Raw genomic sequence first — 21441 nt, 5'->3', positions numbered from 1 at the left:
TTGAAAACAGATGTTCAATGTTCAAACAAATACTTGTACAAAATGCCCATAGCAGCATCATTCACAATAATCAAAAGATGGAAACAATTCAAGTATCTATCAGCTGATGAGAGGATAAACAAAATGTGATATAGCCATACGACGGAATAATAGTCACCCACAGAAAGAAATGAAGTACTGGTAAATGCTATGCCTTACTGCATGAAACTTGCAAACATTATGCTAAGTGTAAGAAGCCAAACCCAAAAAGCGACATATTGTATGATTCCATTTATATGGAATTATCTAAAATAGTTAAATCCCCAGAGATGAGAAGGAGGTTGGTGGCTGCCAGGGACTAGAAGGGGCAGGGGTAGGGAGTAACTGGGGTTTACTTTTGGGGCATAATGAAAATGTTTTGGAACTAGGTACAGATGGTGGTTGCAAAGCATGATGAATGAATGTATTAGTATCACTGAATGATACATGTTAAGATTTTATGTGATGTGAATTTCACCTCAATAAAAAAAGAAAGAAAAGTAAAGAGCTGTCCTAAAAAATTCAGTTCCTCAGTCATATTCAGCACATTTCAAGTGCTCAATAGCCACATGCAGCCAGTGGCTGCCATACTGGAAAGCACAAATATAGAACATTTCCATCACAGAAAGTTCTGCTGAACAATGCTGGTCTAATTTGCACAGTCCATATGCGGCTGGTTGTGTTTTCATGGTGTTGTTTAACATGCTCCTCTGTCCATGTCTTTCCTATCAACTAGTAGCTACATCTGCAGGCTTAATCAGATTCAGGGTCAGTTTGGTGAAAACATTTCAAAGGTTGCTGTGTCCTTCTACCAGTAGGCACATCAAGTTCCGTTGTCTCTTTTGTGTGTGTGTGTGTGTGTGTGTGTGAGAGAGAAGACAGCATCTTTGCCATCCCATTGGCAAAAGGAAGCCACATGACCCAGCCCAACATCAGCGGGTCAGGGAATGTATTTGACTCGCTCAGGAGGACCTCCAAAGTCACATGATAAAATAATGGTTGTACAGTTCTGCAGCGAGGAGGGAGCACAGATTTGGAAACAGTAATCCAATCTACCACTACTGACACTATTTTTTCTCAAGTGCATTTTTCAGAAATGACTCTCTGAGTCACAGGGAAGTTAAGTAACTTGCCCGAGGTCATATAGCTGGCAAGTGATAGAGCCAAGATTTGAACCCAGGCAGGCTGGCTCCAGAGACCCCTGGATTGTAACTGCTACACCACAGGAAAATAATGAAGCTCCCCCAAAGGGCCTGTCGTGGTGTTCCAGTAAGAGCAGGAATGCAAAGGGCTTCGGACTGTGCTTGGCACAGGATCTGTGAATAATGCTTAGGACTTGTACTTGAAGATGAAGATGTACTTTCATCACCTGATTTCAGGTTAGCCTTGGCTTGGTTTGGAGGGATTTTCTGCCCTTAGTAGTGTTTCCCGGAATGCCAATTGGCCTTTATAAACCCGTCTTATTAGGAGTCAGACTCAGGGGAAGGGAGAGTGGAGATAAAATCAGATCACAAAAGGTGGCTATAGAGAGGTTGGAAACAACTCTCCCCAGCCTTGGGTAGGGAACGTGAGTCATACGGAGGCGAGCATCAGCAGGTAAACTGTCTGAGCCAATGTGCAGGAGACGGTGGCCAGAGATGCTGACTTACCACAGTTAGTCGTGTGTGCAGTTCTGGAGTTTTGTGGCTGAACTCTGTTTCCCTGTCCATCAGGCAAGTGCTTCTTCTCCAGCACCCCAAGGCCTCAGACTCCACCTCCACGGTGCTGCTCATAGGCAGAGCTCCAAGTTGTCATCCTATGAAAAGTGTGGCAGGCATTTTCCCCAAATGGCCACAGTAATATTTCCAGTCCTACACGCTCTTCCTGGTGGACGCTCGCCCCCTCCCACCAAGCAATGGAGTCTATTTCTGTTCCCTTGAAGCCGGACAAAATTCGTAACTATCTTGATGAAAGGAATAAATTGGAAGTGACTGGATGGCTTCCAAGGCTGCTGCCTGTCTCCTTGCTCACCCTCCCTCTCCTCTGGGACCCAGCTGCCATGATGAGAGGAAGCCCAAGCAGCCCCATGGAAAGGTCACATGGAGATGTTCCAGCCACAGCCCCCAGATGAGGTCCCAGGTGACAGGCAGCATCACCCTCCAGGCGAGTGAGTGAGGAAGCTTCTGATTATTCCAGTCCGCAGCCTTTAAGCTGCTGGAACCGATGTCGGTGGAGCAGAGATGAGCTGTCCCCACTGAGCCCTGCCCAGATAGCAGGTTCACGAGCAAACAGAATCTTCTCACTGGGAGGCTTGTATTATAAACTAGAGAGCTTCCAGTTCTTTCAAGAGAAAAGAGGACTTCATTCAAACCTGAGATGTCACTCTCCTGCTCCAAAGCCTTCCCATGCTCCCATCTCCCTCAGAATGAAAGACGTCTACACATAACCTGAAAACCCTTCCTACATGATCTCCTGACATCACTGTCAACCCCGCACCCCCCACATCACCCCACATCACATTCTCTGACCTCATCTCCCACTCCCCCATCTGTCCCTCTGCTCTAGACACACTGGCCTCCTTGTTGATCCCTGAACTCACCAGTCAAGTCCAACCACAGGGCCTTTGCACTTATTGTACTCTTAGCTTAGGAAGCTCTTCTCCAAGAAACCCATAGCCCCCCCCCTTACCTTCAAGTCTTTGCTCAAATGTCACCTTCTCATTAAGCTCTTCTATGGTCAAACCACTGAAAATTACAGCTGCTCCCCCATCCTCTGGGCTCTATCTCTCCACAAAACTTATCACAGTCTAATATACTATATATTTCACTTACATTTCTGGGGTACAGTCTGTCTGCCTAACTAGAGTTTAAGTTCCATGAGGGCAAGTCAGGGATATTTACTTGTCTTGTGTCCCCAGGGCTTTGCATATGCCTGTCACTCTGTGAATACTTGGTGGATTAATTGAATTAATGGATGCTTCTTTGGATGAGTATATTGTAGGATATATAGAGATCCAGAGGAGAAGAAAGAGGTAGAGGACAGGAAAAGATCTCAACTCACCTTGAAAACACAAAGGCTTCCCTTAACTCAAGGCAGAATATACTTTAAAAAAAAAACAAAAAACTCTCTCATTCCCACAACCACTTAATCTCCAAACCCTGTCCCTCTTGCCTCCTCAATATTTCTTGTTTCTTCCAATATTTCATTATGGGTATTTTCAAATACCCAGAAAACCGGAAAGACTTTACAGTGAACATACACCATGCCACTTAGCTTCTGCCATTAACATTTTGCTATATTTACTTTATTATATTTCCACCCATCACTCCAGTTTATTTTTTGATGTGCTTCAATGGCAGTTGCGGCCATCAGGCCACTGTCCCCTAAGTCTTTCAGCCTGTCTATCAAGATTTGTTTACTTCTCCTATTTTCTATTTTGGAGGTAGAATTTACATACAACAAGGTGCACAGATCTGAATAGTACCATTCACTGAGTTTTGGCAGATGCATATCATATGCCCATATAACCCAAACCCCATCGACATAAAGAGCCACTGTCCTGATTTTTTTTTTCACCCAGGGATTAGTCTTGCGCATTCTGGAACTTTATATAATTGAAATCATATAGGATATCTTTTATGTCTGGCTTCTTTCATTCCTTTTTCTTGCTGAGAAGTATTCATTGAGGAGATGTGCCACAGTTTGTCCATACTGATATACTGATATGTTGGTGAACTTTATTATCTCTTCAGTCTGTCTCATTCTTCACAGCCATGGCCTCTTCCTTGGCCCAGGCATCTCTTCTTCACTCCCAGGTCTGTACCCCAACCTTCATCCTGCTCTGACCTCCAGTCTCACTGCTGTCATTCACCGTCCACATAGCGACCCATGGAGTCTTTATAAGGCACACACTGGGTTCCTGTCCCACTCAAAACTCTGCCATGGCTCCCCAGTGCTCCCAGGAGATTGCCCTTTCCTCTTGAATGGCTTTCAGACCTGATTTGATCTCTCCTGCCTGCACCATCATCTCCCACCTCCTCTCTTTACACTCTGGGTTGCAGCCATCCCCCACGCCTCCCCTTTGGTAACCACTGGTCCCTTCTTGGACTCTGTGAGTCTGCTGCTGTTTTGTTCCTTCCATTTTGCTTTGTTGTTAAGAGTCTACATTTCAGGTCCCTCAAGCTCTCTTTTGTCTCCAAGCCATCGCATTCTCTTCCCTGTGCCCAGTATACTTTTCCCTGGCCTTCTATTTACCTTCCTCACTCCTACTCATCCTTTAAGTCTCCTTTCAGATGTGTCTTCCAAGTCTGGGTGAGAGACTTTCACCGAATTCCCACAGTCCCTGGTGGCTCGGACCACGCTATGATTTAATAAAACAAAAAAGATCTCCTCTACACTTCAGTTCTAGAAACAAAACCTGTCTCTCCAGACAGACAAGAACATATCCTTTTAGCAAAACTTAGAAACCATTTCAACAAACACATTTCCTCTATGGCCCTACTGCCAGCAACTACCAAGTGAAGCTTAATACTCACCCAGATCATAGATGCCTGCTGCATCTGTATATATAAGTTTTAGTGTTTGTTTAACAAGTGCCAATTTTCCATGACTTGGATAGCCTCTGCTTCCTCAGATAGAACACTGCTTCCCCTGCAACCATTTCTAGCTCTCATACACCACGGGCCTCCAAACTGAGGCTTGGGAGATATTTTTTGTTACCAAGATTCTTTTTTGGGTGTAAGCAGCTGAAATCAACCCAAACTAATGTGAGCACAGAGCAAATGAATAAAGCAATATTTAACAATAATAGCAAAAACCAAAAAATCCATAATGGTTCCAAGATTAAGTGAAGTTCAGGTATGGCTGGATCCAGGCACACAAGCGCTGGTGTCAAGACTGTCACAAACTTATTTCTGCTTTCCTTGAATTGACTTTCATTTCATAAAGCCTCTCCATTCTTGGTGACAGGGTGAGCCCCATCTGCTCCAGGCCCGGAGCTCACCAACTTGGCAACTCCTGCAGAAATAGAGACCCTCTTTCTTGATAGTTTCAGCAAATGTCCTGGGGTTAGTTCTCTCTGGGCTAGGTTAGGTCACATGGCCTCCCTGAACCAATCATTGTGATCAGGGAAACAGAATAAACTGATTGGCTAAGTGTGGATCTTTTGTCCCTGGAGCTGGTGAGGGGAGGGTTATGGCCAGCCCTGTTTTTTTTTTAATTTAATTAATTTATTTATTAATATATCATTGATATACACTCGTATGAAGGTTTCACATGAAAAACGTTCCGGTTACTATATTCAGCTATATTATCAGGTCCCCCTTACATCCCATTGAAGTCACTGTCCATCAGTGTAGTAAGATGCCACAGAGTCACTACTTGTCTTCTCTGTGCTACACTGTCTTCCTCGTGACCCCCCTCCATACACCATGTGTACCAATCATAATACCCCTCAATCCTCTCTCCCTCTCTCCCCACTCCCCCTCCCTCACCCCGTCTTTTTGGTAACTGCTAGTCCCTTCTTGGAGTCTCTGAGTCCACTGCTATTTTGTTCCTTCAGCTTTGCTTCATTGTTATACTCCACAAATTAGGGAAATCATTTCATTTCTGGGTGTTCGGAGGACAGAGGAGTCAGTGTGTCTTTCTCTGATGGTGTATTTCACTGAGCATAATACCCTCTAGCTCCTTCCATGTTGTTGCAAATGGTAGGACTTCTCTTCTCCTATGGCTGAATAATATTCCATTGTATATATGTACCACCTCTTCTTTATCCATTCATCTACTGATGGACACTTAGGTTGCTTCCATATCTTGGCTGTTGTAAATAGTGCTGTGATAAACACAGGGGTGAATAATTCTTTTTGAATCTGACACCTTGTTTTCTTTGGATAAATTCCTAGGAGTGGAATTCCTAGGTCAAATGGTATTTCTATTTTTAGTTTTTTGAGGAACCTACATATTGCTTTCCACCATGGTTGAGCTAATTTACATTCCCACCAGCAGTTTAGGAGGGTTCCCCTTTCTCCTCATCCTCTCCAGCATTTGTTGTTTCTAGTCTTTTTGATGTTGGCCATCCTAACTGGTGTGAGGTGATATCTCATTGTGGTTTTAATTTGCATTTGCCTGATAATTAGCAATGTGGAGCATCTTTTCATGTGCCTGTTGGCCATCTGAATTTCTTCTTTGGAGAAGTATCTGTTCATATCCTCCGTCCATCTTTTAATCAGGTCATTTGCTTTTTGGGTGTTGAGGCATGTGAGTTCTTTACATATTTTGGATGTTAACCCCTTGTCAGATATGTCATTTATGAATATATTCTCCCATACTGATGGTTTCCTTTGCTGTACAGAAGCTTTTTAGCTTGATGTAGTTCCACTTGTTCATTTTTTATTTTGTTTCCCTTGCCTCTTGCCGGCGTGAAGCTCCATCCAGAATATTGTTCCACTGTGGATTAGCACCCCCTTTCTGCCAAGACACAGTCTGTTTCTTGTCCCAGTGTAATACTTTTACCACTCCTTGGTGACCTTGTACCTCTCCTTACTTTGCTGGTGGAAAGATACACTTCTCTGCTCTTTTAGAAAGGGGGTGTGATTGGGTTTTCATATTTATTTAACGTAAACTTAACTATTCAACAGTGAGACCCTCTGCAAAGGGAGTTAGAGGCAGTGAGGTGCGGCTAGAATACAGAGGGTGCCAGCCTGCGGGCGTGGGGACGAGGCGGGCGGCACCGGGTGGAGGGCTGGGGACCGAGCGGGGATGGTGAGGGACAGAGGGGCAGGGGTTGTAGAACTGGGGTGGGGTGGGGAGTTGGTGGGTGGCGAGGAGAAGTGGGGGACTCAGTGGGAAGGAAGAGGACGTCGTGGAGGCAGAGCTGGGCGACTTGGAGGCTGTGGGACTGGAGGCTGGAGGGACGCGCCGCGGTGGCGGTCGGAGAGTGGCGCTGGCTCTAAGGGGCAGAGCGGACCGGCTGGGTTCGGCAGGGCGCTGGTGCCGAGACTTCGCGGGAGACCCCGGGCCCGAAGGCGGGGCCCGCAGCCGCCGCTGGCCACTCGGCCGAGGGAGTCCGCGGCGAGGGGTGTGGCTGGGGGCGTTCTCCACGGTACCCCCACTCCTCGGGCCTTCCAAGTCTTCGCTCCTGGTCCCGCCTCTTTCTGAGAAGTGGCGGACCGGTCGCCCAACCGGAGCCGCGGGCCGGGCTCGGCGCGGCCAACGAGGCGGCGGGGGAGGAGCTGGGGAGGGGGCTCGCAGGGCCCGGGGAGGGGGCTCGGGGCCTCCGAGGGCGTCCCGGCGGCGACGGCGAGCCATGGCGCTGGGGCTGCAGCGCTCGAGGTACTGTGGTTGGGGGCCAGGGATGATGGGAGTCGGGGGGCTCACCTTCCAGGGACCCCTGAGACGCGTCGGGGATGCGTGGGTGCAAACCAGGGACGCCCCCGGACGCGCGGCTGGAGGCACGTCCCCGCCGCACCCTCTACCCTGGGGGATGTTGGGGTGGGGGTGGCCCCAAGTCTCCCGCCGCTCCGCCCCTCTAGCCAGGAGCGACTTCAGGGTAGCGATCCCCCAATTTCCTACTGCTTCGGGGTCATTTCCCCTCCTGGTGGGGGCGGTGAAACTCGGGGTCCTCACGGAATTGAAGCTGGTTGCCTTTCAGCAGTTGCCGGGATGCTTTTGCGGGGGGCATTCTCCCTCCACACAGACTCCTCTGTCCTCCGAACCCCCGGAATTGAGGTCGTTCCTTGCCACAGACTCCTGGGATCCTAGGGGATATGGGGTACCCCCAAACTGAGCCTTCCCAGATGTAAGTCCCTTGGAATGGGGAGCCAGCTCCTGAATTCAAGAGAAGGGAGATCCTTTTTAACTGGACCCTTCCCAGCACAGGCTCCCGAACCTTGGGTTCCCAAGAAATAGGCTGGGGGAGTTCCCCTTTTCAGAGGCTACTTGGGATCCTTCCCAGGGACCTTTCTGTATCTTTTTGGAAAGTAGAGTTGCCCCCTTTAACACCAGGGAAACAGCCGGACCACTTCCCAAAGTCTAGCCCCTCATCTCACTCAGTCCCTGTGACCCTGGGACGGAGAGGGGGACCCACCCAAGCCTTATTTTGTGAAGCCCCCCGTGGAGGGCGCGCTGCTGGTTCCGTGCAAGCTGCGCTGGCAGCCCGCCCTGCCGCAGTGCCCCGCGGGTCACCCTGGGCAGAGGAGGTTTTTCTGAGTTCGCCTCCCGGCAGGTGCTGTTCTGCAGGGGCAGCAGGGAGCCTGTGTCCTGGGTCCACTGCCAGGGAGGGGTCCTATCTGGCCATGTTTTCATGGGACCTGGGAAAATGTTCCAGACCCTTAGCCTCCCCTGTCCAATCTGAGGCCTCCAGGAAGCCTCACCCCCTTCCCTCCTCCCTGGCTTCGTGGGTCTGATTGGATCCATCCACACAGCCCCCATGTTTCTTACCTCCCCAAGCCATTCACCACCCCCCAACTCCCGCCCTCCCATTCTATTCCAGGCTCTGGCTCTGGGCCTGCCAGGGAAATCCATCCCACCCCTTCTGGGCCATCCCCAGCCCCGCCCCTCCCTGTGCCCCCTCCTGGCTGGGTGGGGGGGCCCCTCCTGGGCTGAGCTGGGGTGCTCCCTCCCCACCCAAGCCCAGCCCTTTCCTGTGGTGTCATCCCGGTGCTGCTCACCACTCACTCGTAACTCGCACCCGGACCCCAGCCACGCTCCGTCCCCTCCTGCGCCCCTAAGGATGACACTTGGGCCAAAGAGAGGCTGGGTGATGGTGAGTGGGTCCCCCGCCCCGTACTCCCTCACCCCCTTTTCTTCTTCCAGCTCGGGCTTACTGCCACCCCAGTCTGGGCAGGAATGTTCTTGGGAAGACCCTAATGGGACTCTGGGTGCCCCCCAAATCAGAGGGTTTCCAGAGAAGATAGGACTTTGGGTTCAGGCACCCTGCTGGACTATCATGTCCTTAGGAATGAGCAGAGTCAGGGGCAGGGAAACTCTCCCCAACACCCACCCCAGGGCTGTTCTCAAACCCAGACCCTGCCTCTGGCCTCTTACGCCACCTCTGGGCAGTACCAAGAGGGATCCCTGCCCAGATACAACCTAAGGTCCCCCAAATCCTCTGTACTTCTGGCAAGACCCCCAGTACCCAGCTGAGTGTCAGGAGAGAGGCCCAGGATGGGCCCTGAATGTGGGGCAGGGGCCCGCTGCTCTCTGGGCCTTTGCTTTGCTCACAGGTGGCAAGGTCTTCAGGTGGCCCTTCTCCCTCTCTTGGTGGGAGGCGGGGCACCAGGCCCCAGCCCCCGTTCCCAGGCCTCACCCTGGGGCCTCCAGGCCCTGGGCCCGCCCCCTGTTCTCTGCTGGAACACAGCGGAAGGGTGGCAGGGTTCCAGCTGCACGTCCCAAGCTGGGCAGAGTGCCAGGGGGCTGGACCAGGGCTGGGCAGGGGGCCAGCTGGGGAGATTGGCCAGCTGGGGAAATCCGGAGGCAGCAGGGGTGGGACGAGGGGAAGGCACTGAGACCACTGGGCAAAGGAGGGGTGGGGCAGGGGTCCCTTGGATGGACACACCCACCAAGGCATGGCGTTTAAGAGCACAGGCCCCAAAGTCAGGGTTCAGACATAGCTCACCTGCTTCCTGGCTGTGTGGCCTTGTGCCAGTGCCTGCCTCTCTGAGCCTAACTTTCATATCCTGGAAAATGGGGATCATACCTGCCCCGCTCCCTGGAGCAGATCAAGATGAGGAGGAATGAGGGAACCGATCTTGGGGGCAGGATCCACATAGGTGTGCAATAAACTGTGCAAGTCAGACAGAGTTCTAGGCAAAAGGGGCATATGTGGTCAGACCAACTGAGATGTGTTGAATGGAGTGGTGGTGGGCCTGAGATTACCAGCTGGGTTACATGGGCTGGTGAGGCCATTGCCCAGAGCTGCAGCTCTGGCTTTGTAAAAGGGAGCTCACTCTTCCTAGTTCCCTGGGTTGTTGGAAGGATTTAGTGGGGTCTCTAGCTCAGTGAGTGTTCAGTATGCTAAAGCCATCACTACTGTTCCTATCACTGTTACTTGGTTTTCTTCCCAAAGAGTTTATGTAGAAGTCAGGTATGTAATTGTGCACACACACCACACCACGGGGTTACAACAAAGGCCCATGGGTTTCTCCAGTGTCCACGAGGCTCCTAAGCCTTCCATCCCTGACGCAGACAAAGGTGGAATAATGAAAAGTTTGACATCTATATAGCATTAACCAATTGCCAGGCCCTGTTCTAAACCCTTGACATATATTAACTCACTTATCTTCAAAACAAGCCTACAAGGTTGTGTTATTCTGCTCAGGGAGGCTCTGCAGCTTGTCCAAAGTCACGCAGCTAGTAAGTAATGCATTGAGATTGGAACCCAGAACTAGAGGAACCAGCCTCTAGTCTATTTAACAGAAAGGCCAGAGACCCAGGCATCTGTGCAGCCAGTGAGAGGCCCACACTTCCTGTCAAAAGAACATCCGGAGAACAGGCTGGGAGCTGGAAGGAGGGTCCCGTTGCAGCCACCAGCTGGCTCCTTCTACGGACAGAGAAGTCTGCCACAGAGAGGATTACAGAGCCCAGCTGCCTGGGAGGTGGGGGGCGGCCCAAGCCTCCTGTTCCCACTCCCTGTTCCCTCTGTCCGGGGCCCCTAGCTGAGTGAGGCCCGCCCACCCCCACCCTCTGGGCAGGAAGACAAACAGGGCTGGAACAGAACAGGACAGGACGGAATGTCCTCTGGGCAGAGCAGGACTGGAGGCCCCTGCCCCCCACCAACCAGGAGGGAGGGGATGGGGGTGATTGCTGGCTTCCTTCACCTCTCCACCCAGCCTGCCCCCTTCTGTGCCTCCTACACCCTTGCACGGAGGAGTGTTCTCCCCACCACAGCCAGCTGGGACAGTCCCCTCCCCTCCCCTCTCCCCTTCGTGCCCTTGGGTGAAGCAGCAGGTCTCCTGCTGGGGGTGAGGTTGATGTCACCCCAGAAGTGGCCTCTGGCTTTTAGGAAGGGATGGCCTCCCCTTCTGGAGTCGGCTTCCATAGGGTGAGTCCCAAGGAAGGAATTAGAGAAGGCAGGCTTCAGAACCTCACTGCCTAGGTGCAAATCCCAGTTCTGGCAGTTACTGGTTTTGTGACTTTTTAGGCAAAGGACTTCACTTTTCAGAGCCTCAGTTTCCCCTTTGTGAAATGGAGGTCTAAAGTGTTCGCCACCTAAGGGCCCCTGGGGTTGAGTGAGTACACTCAGGCAAGTACTCAGCACAGTGCCAGACACAGGAATGCTTAGCAAGTTATTAATGGTTTTATCGATATAAATATAGATAAGATTATATATACTATACTATGTGATATACTCTCTTTTTTAAAGAAGTATAGAGTGTGGATTCAGACAGATCTGGAGTTCAACTTTTTAGACAGTGGCAAAAACAGCACTAAAACCTGGAGCCAAATCCAGGGCCATTGAACAGAGCAAGTTGAAGACTTCAAGGCAGAGCGGTATTCCGACCCTGGCTTCACTCCTTACGGGCAAGCACCGCACCTTTTGCCTTGTTTTTTTCATCTGTTCGATGGGATAATGTTACTACCTTCCTTCTAGGGTGGTCTGAGCTCTAAGTGGGTTAATGTAAGTTACACACAAGGCACAGGGACTGACAAAATAGGAAAAGCTGGATAAGTGGCAGGTACTTCTGACAAAATGATACTCACCCTTGTACCCCCAACCCACCGAACTCAGGCACTGAACTGGATTAAAGGGTAGGGGTGAGTGGTTAGCTGTTGGCTGGACAGAACCTGGGGTTGGTTTGCTCTGTCACCCTGGCAGGGCCCCTGTTGGTGAGCCGTTGGACTTTGAGATCGGTGCTCCAAGATTCTGAGGACTCAGCCCAGCTGGAGGGGAAAGGGCAAGAGAGGGGGTTCTGGGAGGCAGGGGCCCTAAAGGCTGCACGCATCTTCTCCCTCCCCTGGCTCCGGGCCAACTCGGCCAGCCCCCTCCCAGCAGGAGGCCTCCCTGTCCCCCAGGCGTCCCAAGCCCGGGGAATAAACAGCAGATAAGTCAGGGAGGGGACAGCGGCCCTGGGCACGCCTTGGAGAGGAGCGAGGCGCCGGGGGGCAGCGTGGGCTGGCGCAGGCACAGATAAAACTCGAGGCTAGGAGCGCCTCTCGAGTATAAACCTCCCAGGTCCAGAGAGCTCCGGGAGCAAGCCCGGGCCACACAGCGTCTGTGCAGTAGCGGCCCTGCCCTCTATGAGCCCGGGCTCCATGTGGCATCACTCCACGTTCTTGGCCCATCCAACTCTGTCCCTTCCGGGGGCGCCGCCGGCGAATGATGCCGGTGCCCACAGGTCGAGCACAGAGCTGCGCAAGGAGAAGTCCCGGGATGCGGCCCGCAGCCGGCGCAGCCAGGAGACCGAGGTGCTGTACCAGCTAGCTCACACGCTGCCCTTCGCGCGCGGCGTCAGCGCACACCTGGACAAGGCCTCCATCATGCGCCTCACCATCAGCTACCTGCGCATGCACCGCCTCTGCGCCGCAGGTGAGCCCCGCCCCCGGGAGTGTCCCCCTCGGCAAGGCCCCGCCCCTGGGAAATGCATCCCCGGGAGGCCCCTCCTCCGGGAAGCCTTATCCCGGTAGGCTCCCGCGCCCTGACATCTTCTCAGCGGAAGCCCACTCCCCGGGAACTCCGCTACCCTGGCCTGGCCCCTCCCCCTCCGAGTTCTGGGCCAGTTGGAGCCTAGTTCTCTAAGAAGTCCCGCCCCCTTAGAAGTCTATCACTCGATCACTTGTGAGGCCCCGTCTCTTGGGAAGCGCTCTTGGGAACCTGCACCTCGTTAGGGTTGGCGCTCTAAGGAATAGGAGGCCACCTAACTCCCTAAGGTGCCTCAGCCCCTAGGATTTGGTCCCTTGGGTGATCTTCTCGGCTAGGCCTCGTCCCTTGTAATAAATATCCCTGAGAAGCTACCGGGAGACCTTTCCCTCCTCAGCTCCCTTGGCTCTGTCACTTGTTCCCTTACTAGCCGTCCCTTTGAATTCTCACCTAGTCAGAATTCTGCTCTGCAGAGACTTTATTATAGGGAAAGTGGAGTCATCCTCCAGCAGGCTCAGCCCATTAGACTTCCCTGCCCTGTGGAATTTTATTTCTTTGGGAGACTCGGTCCCCTTAGAAGTCTCTCACCTGGGAGTCCCTGCCTCTTTAACGTTCTGCCTGTCTGGTAGGTCCTGTCCCAAGGATTCCAAATCCCTGGGAAGCTTGGCCCCACTTATAATTCTGACTCTCCCTAGGCCCTGGTCCCTTAGAATTCCAGTCCTTGGTGGCCGTGCCCTCGTCCTTGGGACTCCAAGCCACTGAGATGTGCCTCACTCACCCAGGGGGTACCTTTAAGTTGCTCGGAGTGAGGAAACGCAGAGGGAGGCTAGCCAGGCTGGGCCCCTGGCTGACCGCAGTTGCCCCATCCACCCTGGCCCCAATATCAGGGCAGTGGAACCAGGTGGGAGCAGGGGGAGAACAACTGGATGCCTGCTACCTGAAGGCCCTGGAGGGCTTCGTCATGGTGCTCACAGCTGAGGGAGACATGGCTTACCTGTCGGAGAATGTCAGCAAGCACCTGGGCCTCAGTCAGGTGAGAGGAACTGCCTGCCTGGTGCCTGGCCCTGCACGGGGGGTGCTGGGTTGCAGAGGTGACCAGGACTGCCTTAGTGCTGCCTTTACAGGGCTCACCGTCCAGAGTGGGAGAAGTGTCACCAGACAGGAAGAATTAGAGTGGTCAGGGCCAGGATGGGACAGCCTCGGGGGTGTGCAAGCCCTGGGGTTGGGAGGAGGTACCTGCCCCAGCCTGGGGGGGTAACAGGGCTTTCTGGAGGAGAAGACATATGAGTTGAAACCTGAAGGATTTAATCAGTTAAAAGATATGGGGAGTGGATGGAAGCAGTGAAGACTGGAATGAGGGAACAGAATATGCAAAGACCCAGAGGTGAGGTAAAACAGAATTTGGGGGAATTGAAGACATTTATCCTGGTGAGGTGACGCGTACAGGGAGAAAGGTGAGAGAAAAATGTCGAGAGAGGTCAGCAGGGGTTAGATAATTTAGGGCCAAATTAGAAGGCTTATAGCCAAGGCACAGGGGAGCTGTGGGAGGATTTTAAGCAGAGAGGAGGTTGTGTCAGAGAGGTAGAATCAGATTTACCTTTTTTACAGATCCTACCAGGTGCTGCACAGAGATAGAATTGGAGGGAGTGGGACTAGGGGCTGAGTGGATGCAGGGCGTCTGGTGGGAGAAGAGGCGTAGGAGGGGATGGGATGGGACTACAAAGAAGAGACACTTAGGAAGGAGAAATAATTTCAGCTCATCCATACGGCAAGCCCCACGAGAGTTACCTTTCTTTTTCCTATTTCGCATAAATGAGCTCCAGAGTTGGCACCCATCCGTTCCTTTTTCCTGCCTCATTATCCCACTCCTGGTACCGATTTCTCTGTTAGCTTGAGGTTTGGTGCTCAGAGAGGCGAATGTCCCCCAGTCCTAAAGCTAGGAAGTGGCAGAGCAAGGATCTGAAGCCAGCTTCAAGAGGTACTGTCAGAGGAAGGAGATCTGGCTCAGCCTCTGTTGAGCATCACCACTGACTGTGAGCTGTGTGGGTTCCCTGTCACCCAAGGCGCCCCCCAAGCCAGGACCAGGTTCATTTCCTGAATAGAAACGACGATGAGCTGGGTCTTTGGCTGGTGAAACAGGCAGGATTTGAATGGGGTCTCACCTCAAATCGTTTGCACTTCCTATTCCCTTTTCCCAGAACACTGTACTCCAGAGAGCCACGAGACCACCTTGTGGCTTTGCTCAGCAATTTGCTTAAATGTCACCTCCTCAAGGAACTGTCCCTGACTGCCACCTCTAAGATAGCATCCCATCATGTCATCACCTTACCCTCTTTTGGTTTTGTTGTTCCTTATTACGTTGTTTTATATACATGTTGTTTCTGTTTGTTTGCTGGCTATCCCCCCAGTAGCCAGTAAGCTCTGAGAGGCAGGGACTTAGTCTGTGGTCACTGAGGTACCCTCGCTGTATAGAAGGGCCTGGCAAATAGTAGGTGCTAAAGAAATGATTGCTCCATAAGTGAATGAATGAATGAATGAGTAGAGAGACTGGTGAAGTAATTCAGGCCTGTGAGTTGGGGCAGGGCTGATGAGGATGTGGAGGAGGAGGTGGGTCAGAGGCCCGGGTACAAGTGCTTTTCCACCAAGACACCCCATGCTCCCCTCCTGCAGCTTGAGCTCATTGGACACAGCGTCTTCGATTTCATCCACCCCTGTGACCAAGAGGAGCTTCAGGATGCCCTGACCCCGCGGCAGAGTGAGTTCCCTGGAGGCCTCCGTCCCCCCAAGAGGGGCATGTTCTGCCCTGGGGTCTGAGGGGACGCGGGCCTGTCCTGGGGCCCTGAGGGAGCATGGTCTGAAGGACTGTATTCTACCCCGGGAGACCTTCTCTGGTTCCAGGTCTCAATGTCAGGGGTGAGGCTGGGGAGCCTTTCTAACCAGGGTGCTGGGAGAACTAGGCCCTGGCCGCAGCTGCCGCGTGGCCCGCTTCTCCCCTCCCCCTCCCCAGGCTTGTCGAGAAAGAAGCCAGAAGCTCCCACCGAGCGGTGCTTCTCCTTGCGCATGAAGAGCACCCTCACCAGCCGCGGGCGCACCCTCAACCTCAAGGCGGCCACCTGGAAGGTGGGCAGGGCCTGGTCTGGAGGAGGGTGAGGTCCTGGGGGCCTGCCGGGGGCGGGCCTGACCCTAAAATTCTTACAGCGGGTTGGAGTCCGGGGGTCTCCCATACTGGGGATCCTATGGGCTCTCAGACTGCGTCTAGTGGGTCCTTTGGGTCTAGGAGGTTGGGGGTCCGGGGTTCCTTGTATCCTTTCTTAGTCTGGATTCCTGTGGGCCTGGGGCTGGGGGTCCTCAGCCTTCTGGGCCCGGAGACTCTGTGGTGTTGGAATCGGGGGTCGTGATCTTAGAACCTGGAAATCTTCAGAACCTCCTTAGGTTGGGCCTCTATGGGGTTAGGATCTAGAGGTCCTCGGCTCTCTGAGCTGAGTTGCTGGAGTCCCCAGGGTTTTCCTCCCAGCCCCTTGTGGGGCCACAGAGACATGCCTCCCAGCCCCACATGTGGCCCTAGGCCCAGGGGCATCACTGCCTTACCCCCACCCACCAGGTGCTGCACTGCTCTGGACACATGAGGGCCTACAAGCCCCCTGCACAGACCTCCCCATCTGGGAGCCCCAATTTGGAGCCCCCCCTGCAATGCCTGGTGCTCATTTGTGAAGCTATCCCCCACCCGGGCAGCCTGGAGCCCCCACTGGGCCGGGGGGCCTTCCTCAGCCGCCACAGCCTGGACATGAAATTCACCTACTGCGATGAGAGGTGTGCAGGAGCCCAGTCCACCCACTGGACCAGCTGCCTTCTTCCTTTCTGCCCACTTCCCTCTCTGTCTCCAGTTCTCTCTGGTCTGTGTCTGTCTTTCCCGGACTCTGTCTATCTCTGTCTCTGTGTGCATGTCTGTCTCTCAATTTTTTGTGGGTCTTTTTGCTGACCCTGTCTCTCTCCAAGTCTCTCTCTTAGCTTCTCCCTCCTGACCTTTCCCTAAGCGAGTCAGTTCATGTACAGCACTTTGTATGGGGCCCAGCAAGCTGATTACTGATTCTCCCTCTGTCCTTCCCTTTCTCTCTTTCTCTCCCTCTGTCCGGGCTGCCCTTGTCTCTCTTCCTCCCCCCCGTCATTTTTCTGCATCTTCCCTTTTTCCCTCACCCTGGAGTCGTGTTAGGAATGTGACTCTGGGCTCAGGCTCTACGGGTTCACAACCTGGCTGTGTGCCCTTGGCCCAGTGACTTCACCTCTCTGGGCCACGCTTTCCTCCACTGCCCTGTGGAGTGAGAACAGAGCAGAGTTGGGGTTGTTCAGAGCGCCCTGAGTTGCCTGATGCAGAGCACTCTGGAAGTGTAAATTGTTAACCATTATCATTATTATTACCTTTTATTTCTATTCATTCTCTCTTATCTTCCTTTCAGTGATTTTCTTTTCTCTTCCACCTTCTATTTATTTCACTTATTCCCACAAACATAGTGGCTAAAAACAACACACATCCACTACCTCACAGTTCTGGAGGTCAGCAGTCTGAATGAGGGCTGCATTCCCTCTGGGGCCTCCAGGGAAGAATCCATTTCCTTACCTTAGAAGCTTCTGGAGACTTCCTGCTGCCCTTGTTTTGCGGCTCCTCCTTTGCCAAAGTACATTGCCCCACTCTACCTCCGTCCTTGTATCTTCTGTTCTCTCTCTGACCACCTGCCTCCCTCTTACAAGGACCCCTGTGATTTCATCGGGCCCACCCCGATGGTCCAGGATCATCTCCCCATCTCAAGATCCTTACCTTGGTCACACCTGCCAAGTCTCTTTTGCCGTGGAAAGGAACGTACAGGCTCTGGGAATTAGAATAAGAGCACCTTCGGGGGCCATCGGGCAACCCACCACACCCCTTCCTGTTTCTTGCTCTCCCTTTCTCTCTGTCACGACTCTGTCTCTGACTTGCTGGCGTTGGCCCTGCTCGCCCCTGCTCCTCCCCTCCACCCACCCTCCGTTTCAGCCTGTTGGACTGACCAGGCCCCACTGCACCCACCCCAGGATCGCAGAGGTTGCCGGCTATAGCCCCGATGATCTGATTGGCTGTTCTGCCTACGAGTACATCCACGCGTTGGACTCGGACGCAGTTGGCCAGAGCATCCACACCCGTACGTGTCCGGGTTCCCTTTCCCTAACCTGGAGCCAGCACTGCATGCCCCCAGCCAACACCAGCCCCCGAATTCCCGGAAGTGTCCCCTAGTACTCTGAAACCAGATCCTCAGCTCCACACGTGCCAGGGAGTCTTTTCCCTCCCCACCCTGACACCAGCTCCCCAAGCCTCAAAGAACCTTCTCTTCCCTGGTCCTTCGTACCCAACTCCCTGCCCCCAGAGCCTTCTCTCTTTCTGTGGTCCTCACCCCTCCCCATCTCGCCTTCCCAGTTCTGAGCAAGGGCCAGGCAGTAACGGGGCAGTATCGCTTCCTGGCCCGGAGTGGTGGCTACCTGTGGACCCAGACCCAGGCCACAGTGGTGTCAGGGGGCCGGGGCCCCCAGTCTGAGAGTATCGTCTGCGTCCATTTCCTGATCAGGTAAGCGGAAGGGGGATGGGGTGGCTGTGTGTGTGGATCTGTCTGTGCGTGGACAGGTGTGTGTGTGTGTGTGTGTGCACAAGCACGCGTGTGCACCTGTGTGGGAGGGAGTGTATGCACGTACATGTATGTAGAACGGGTGACTGAAGGCACGCACGTATGCAAGAATACGCATGGGTATGTGCGCTGTTAATTTCAATGAAAAGGACTCTATGTTCAAGTTAAAATCAGAGATCCAGCAGAACTGTGGGGGCACTTTCCCCTTTTAAAAAAAATTGAGGTGTAATTTACATATAGAGCATCCCATCTTTTTGGTATATAGTTTTTTGAGTTTTGACAAATGCACGAAATTGTGTACCCACTACCCACTGTAGAATATTTTTCATCATCCCCCCAAAATTCTCTAATAGTGAACTCCACCCCCCAGTCCCTGGCAACCACTGATCTGTTCTCTGACCCTAGCACTTGGCCTTTTCCAGTATGTGATGCCCTTGGGATTCTACATATTGGAGTCTGGCTTCTGTCCCTTAGCACACTGCATTTAAAATGTATCTGCATTGCGGTGTGTATCAATAGTTGCTTTTTCACACTGAGTAGTGTCCTACAGTATGAGTATGGATGGACCACAGTTCATTTATCCATTCAGCAGTTGGAGGACATGTGGGCTGTCCTGTTTTGGGTCATTAGGGAACATTCTCACACAGGATTTCGGGACATCGCGTTTTCATATCTCTGGGGTAAACACCTAGGAGTAGAAGGGATGGGTCATATGGGCAGGGGGTATTTAACTTCATAAGAACTACCAAACCTTCTTTCCAGAGTGGCTGTACCATTTTGCGTTCCCATCAGCAATGAGCTTCAGTACCTCTGCATCCTGGCCAACACTTAATATTGTCTCCTTTTGTCCTATTTTAATTTAAACATCCTAATGGATGTATAATGCAAAATCTTAGGCCTCCACGCATCTTAGACGTGTTTCACCATGACAGCATTGTGATGAGGGCAGCAAATTATCACACAAGATAGAATTACAGCTTTTCTTTGAAGAGTATCTTTTAGGACATGGCATCAATTTCTAATGCTGTAGTTTTCCCAGGTCTCTGGCCAAGGACAGATTTCTATTAAAAGCAGAAGTTGGGACCAGGAGTTTTCATACATGAGTTCATGCTGCATAGCTTGCTAAACAAGACTGATCATCTTTGGCATGTTCTCACTTTAATCTTTTCAAATCACAATCTTGGAATAAGTTGTAGACCTGGACAGAGGTCTCTCCATTGTCATTGCAAAGGCCCTGTGCCCATCCCTTCTGGAAATTCCTTTTATTCATTTTGAAGATTTGCCTTTTTATGGCCAGACCCTGGGATTTCAATCTTTTGCACTCTAAGCAAAGAGCAGGTTTGGAGGGTTCAGTTTTACTGCCAGAAAATGGGTGAGGAATGACTAGGGGTTTAGTTAGTAGCAGTGAAATAAGGAGCATCTGGTATCAATCATCCTTAGGGCTGTGTACATATCATGTGGCATGCAGCTGTGTGGCTATTTGTGGGTGCTTGGGGCTTATTCTTTGTGGTATTAAAAACCCCTCACCTTCCACACATGAGTCTTCCTCCATTGCAATGAGCAATTGCTTCATAAATGTAAAACTCACTTATTTGGGGCACTGCTGCATCTCCAGTGCCTAGAACAGTGCCTGGCACCCAGTAGTTGCTCGGTGAACAATAGTAGAAAATAACATACATACAGCTCACCACGTGCCAGGCATAGTGCTAAGCATTTTATGCATATTAATTCATTTAAGCCTCATAACAACCTGAGGAGGTGCTACTATTATTATTCCCTCTTTTATAGAGGAGGAAAATGAGGCCCAGAGAGGGTCCGCCATATGCTCAAGGTCACACAGCTCATAAGTGGCAGATATGTGATTTGAACCTAGGTTGCTGGCTGCAGAGCCCTTGCTCTTAACCCCTAAGCAGTACTGACAGCGTTCGTGGAATGAATGACTGAGTGAATTCCGCGAGGCATGTGTGCACACGCTCAAGCCTGAGTGTGCGGGGTATAGACCCCACGCATCTCTCCCTGTGTACGCTTGGGCATATCTGAGGGTTCCTGTGTGTACATGCAGGACTGTGTGTGCCTGTGGTTTTCAAAGGGGATGGGGTGGCTTTGGTCTCCTCAGTTGGGATGCTTCCAGCCCAGAAGGGGTTTGGTGAGGGTGAGGAAGGAAAGAGCTGCTCAGGGAGCCGGTGGGAGGATCACCCAAATTCCATCCTGGATATTGTTATGCAAATGTGATACAGATGAAGGGACTGGTTCTCAGCCCCAGACCAATTCTGCAAGCCAGCCTGCCCTGGGAACATTTGGGTTATCTTTGCAGCTAGAGACCTCGGGGGATGGGAGGTGCAGGGGACATAAGGAGGATGTATTTATAAGTCTGTTCTGTTGAATATAAAAAATGCCTATGAATAGAAGCTTCATAAATAAAATCGTATTCACTAAAATATATCCCTCTGACTTCTTCAGATTTGGTAACATAAGAATGTTAAATATATGTTCTTCGTTAATACATTTATAAGAATGAGTTCAGAAGCAAATACCTATAAAGAGAATATTTCGCTCCTATGCCTTTTGCTCACCCCCTCTCTCTGTTACCCCCCACCCTCAGGTCTCCCCTCTCCACCCAGGTTGTGTTGAATACCAACTCTTTTTTCTGTCTTTCCTTCCACAGAGGGAGCTTGGGAAGACACACTTAACTTTCTTTTAAAGGCTGTTATAATAAAAAGCACTCAACAAAAGTTAAATCCTTAAAAGAAACAAGTAAAGGTGGCCAATTCTCTTCTGCACACTGCCCTCCTGCCCCTGCATGAGACTGCCTCCTGTGACGGGACACCATCTGAGGGGGCCGCCTGGGCTGGGGCTGAGGGCCTGCCCTGACTGCCCCTCCTCTTTCTGCCCTGTACCCCAGCCGGGTGGAACAGACCGGAGTGGTGCTGTCCCTGGAGCAAACGGAGCGACACTCACGCAGACCTGGCCGGCGGGGCACCCACTCTCAGAAGGATACCCCTAATCCTGGGGACAGCCTTGGTATGAGGCAGGGCTGGGGCTGAGAGGGGTTGTGACCCCAGGATGCTTGGGAGAAAGCCCAAGTGCCTTAAAGTGGCTTACCTGGCCCTGGGTGACTTGTCTTCTGCCTCCCTCTCCTTCTCGCCCTGAACTACACCAGCTTCCTTAGTGCTGTTGAAACACACCAGACTCTTTCATGCCCCAGGGCCTTTGCACATGCAG

At 52.0% G+C, this 21441-nt stretch overlaps 1 protein-coding gene across 5 annotated transcripts in view; it reads left to right on the top strand.

The window, feature by feature from the left end:
* The first annotated feature begins 7225 nt into the window (after positions 1 to 7225).
* Positions 7226 to 21441, top strand: part of HIF3A (hypoxia inducible factor 3 subunit alpha) — a 28018-nt gene continuing 13802 nt past the window's right edge. Inside the window, exons 1-9 of one of the 5 annotated variants that reach the window (XM_036885383.2) lie at positions 7226 to 7326; positions 12330 to 12520; positions 13459 to 13604; positions 15242 to 15326; positions 15579 to 15691; positions 16173 to 16381; positions 17636 to 17742; positions 18015 to 18162; positions 21122 to 21240. In XM_036885383.2, coding sequence (XP_036741278.1) covers positions 7301 to 7326; positions 12330 to 12520; positions 13459 to 13604; positions 15242 to 15326; positions 15579 to 15691; positions 16173 to 16381; positions 17636 to 17742; positions 18015 to 18162; positions 21122 to 21240 — 1144 coding nt within the window. In that variant the 5' untranslated portion in view covers positions 7226 to 7300. Of the gene's footprint in view, positions 7327 to 7813; positions 8759 to 9837; positions 12521 to 13458; positions 13605 to 15241; positions 15327 to 15578; positions 15692 to 16172; positions 16382 to 17635; positions 17743 to 18014; positions 18163 to 21121; positions 21241 to 21441 lie in introns of those variants that run through there. The other 4 variants (XM_057493285.1, XM_057493284.1, XM_036885376.2 and 1 more) reach the window with 4 other exon arrangements.

The sequence above is a fragment of the Manis pentadactyla genome, chromosome 15 (assembly GCF_030020395.1).
Source record: "Manis pentadactyla isolate mManPen7 chromosome 15, mManPen7.hap1, whole genome shotgun sequence".
In the NCBI taxonomy this organism is placed as follows: domain Eukaryota; kingdom Metazoa; phylum Chordata; class Mammalia; order Pholidota; family Manidae; genus Manis; species Manis pentadactyla.
The sequence above is the reverse complement of the archived record's forward strand: the minus strand, read 5'-3'. Positions and strand labels throughout refer to the sequence as shown.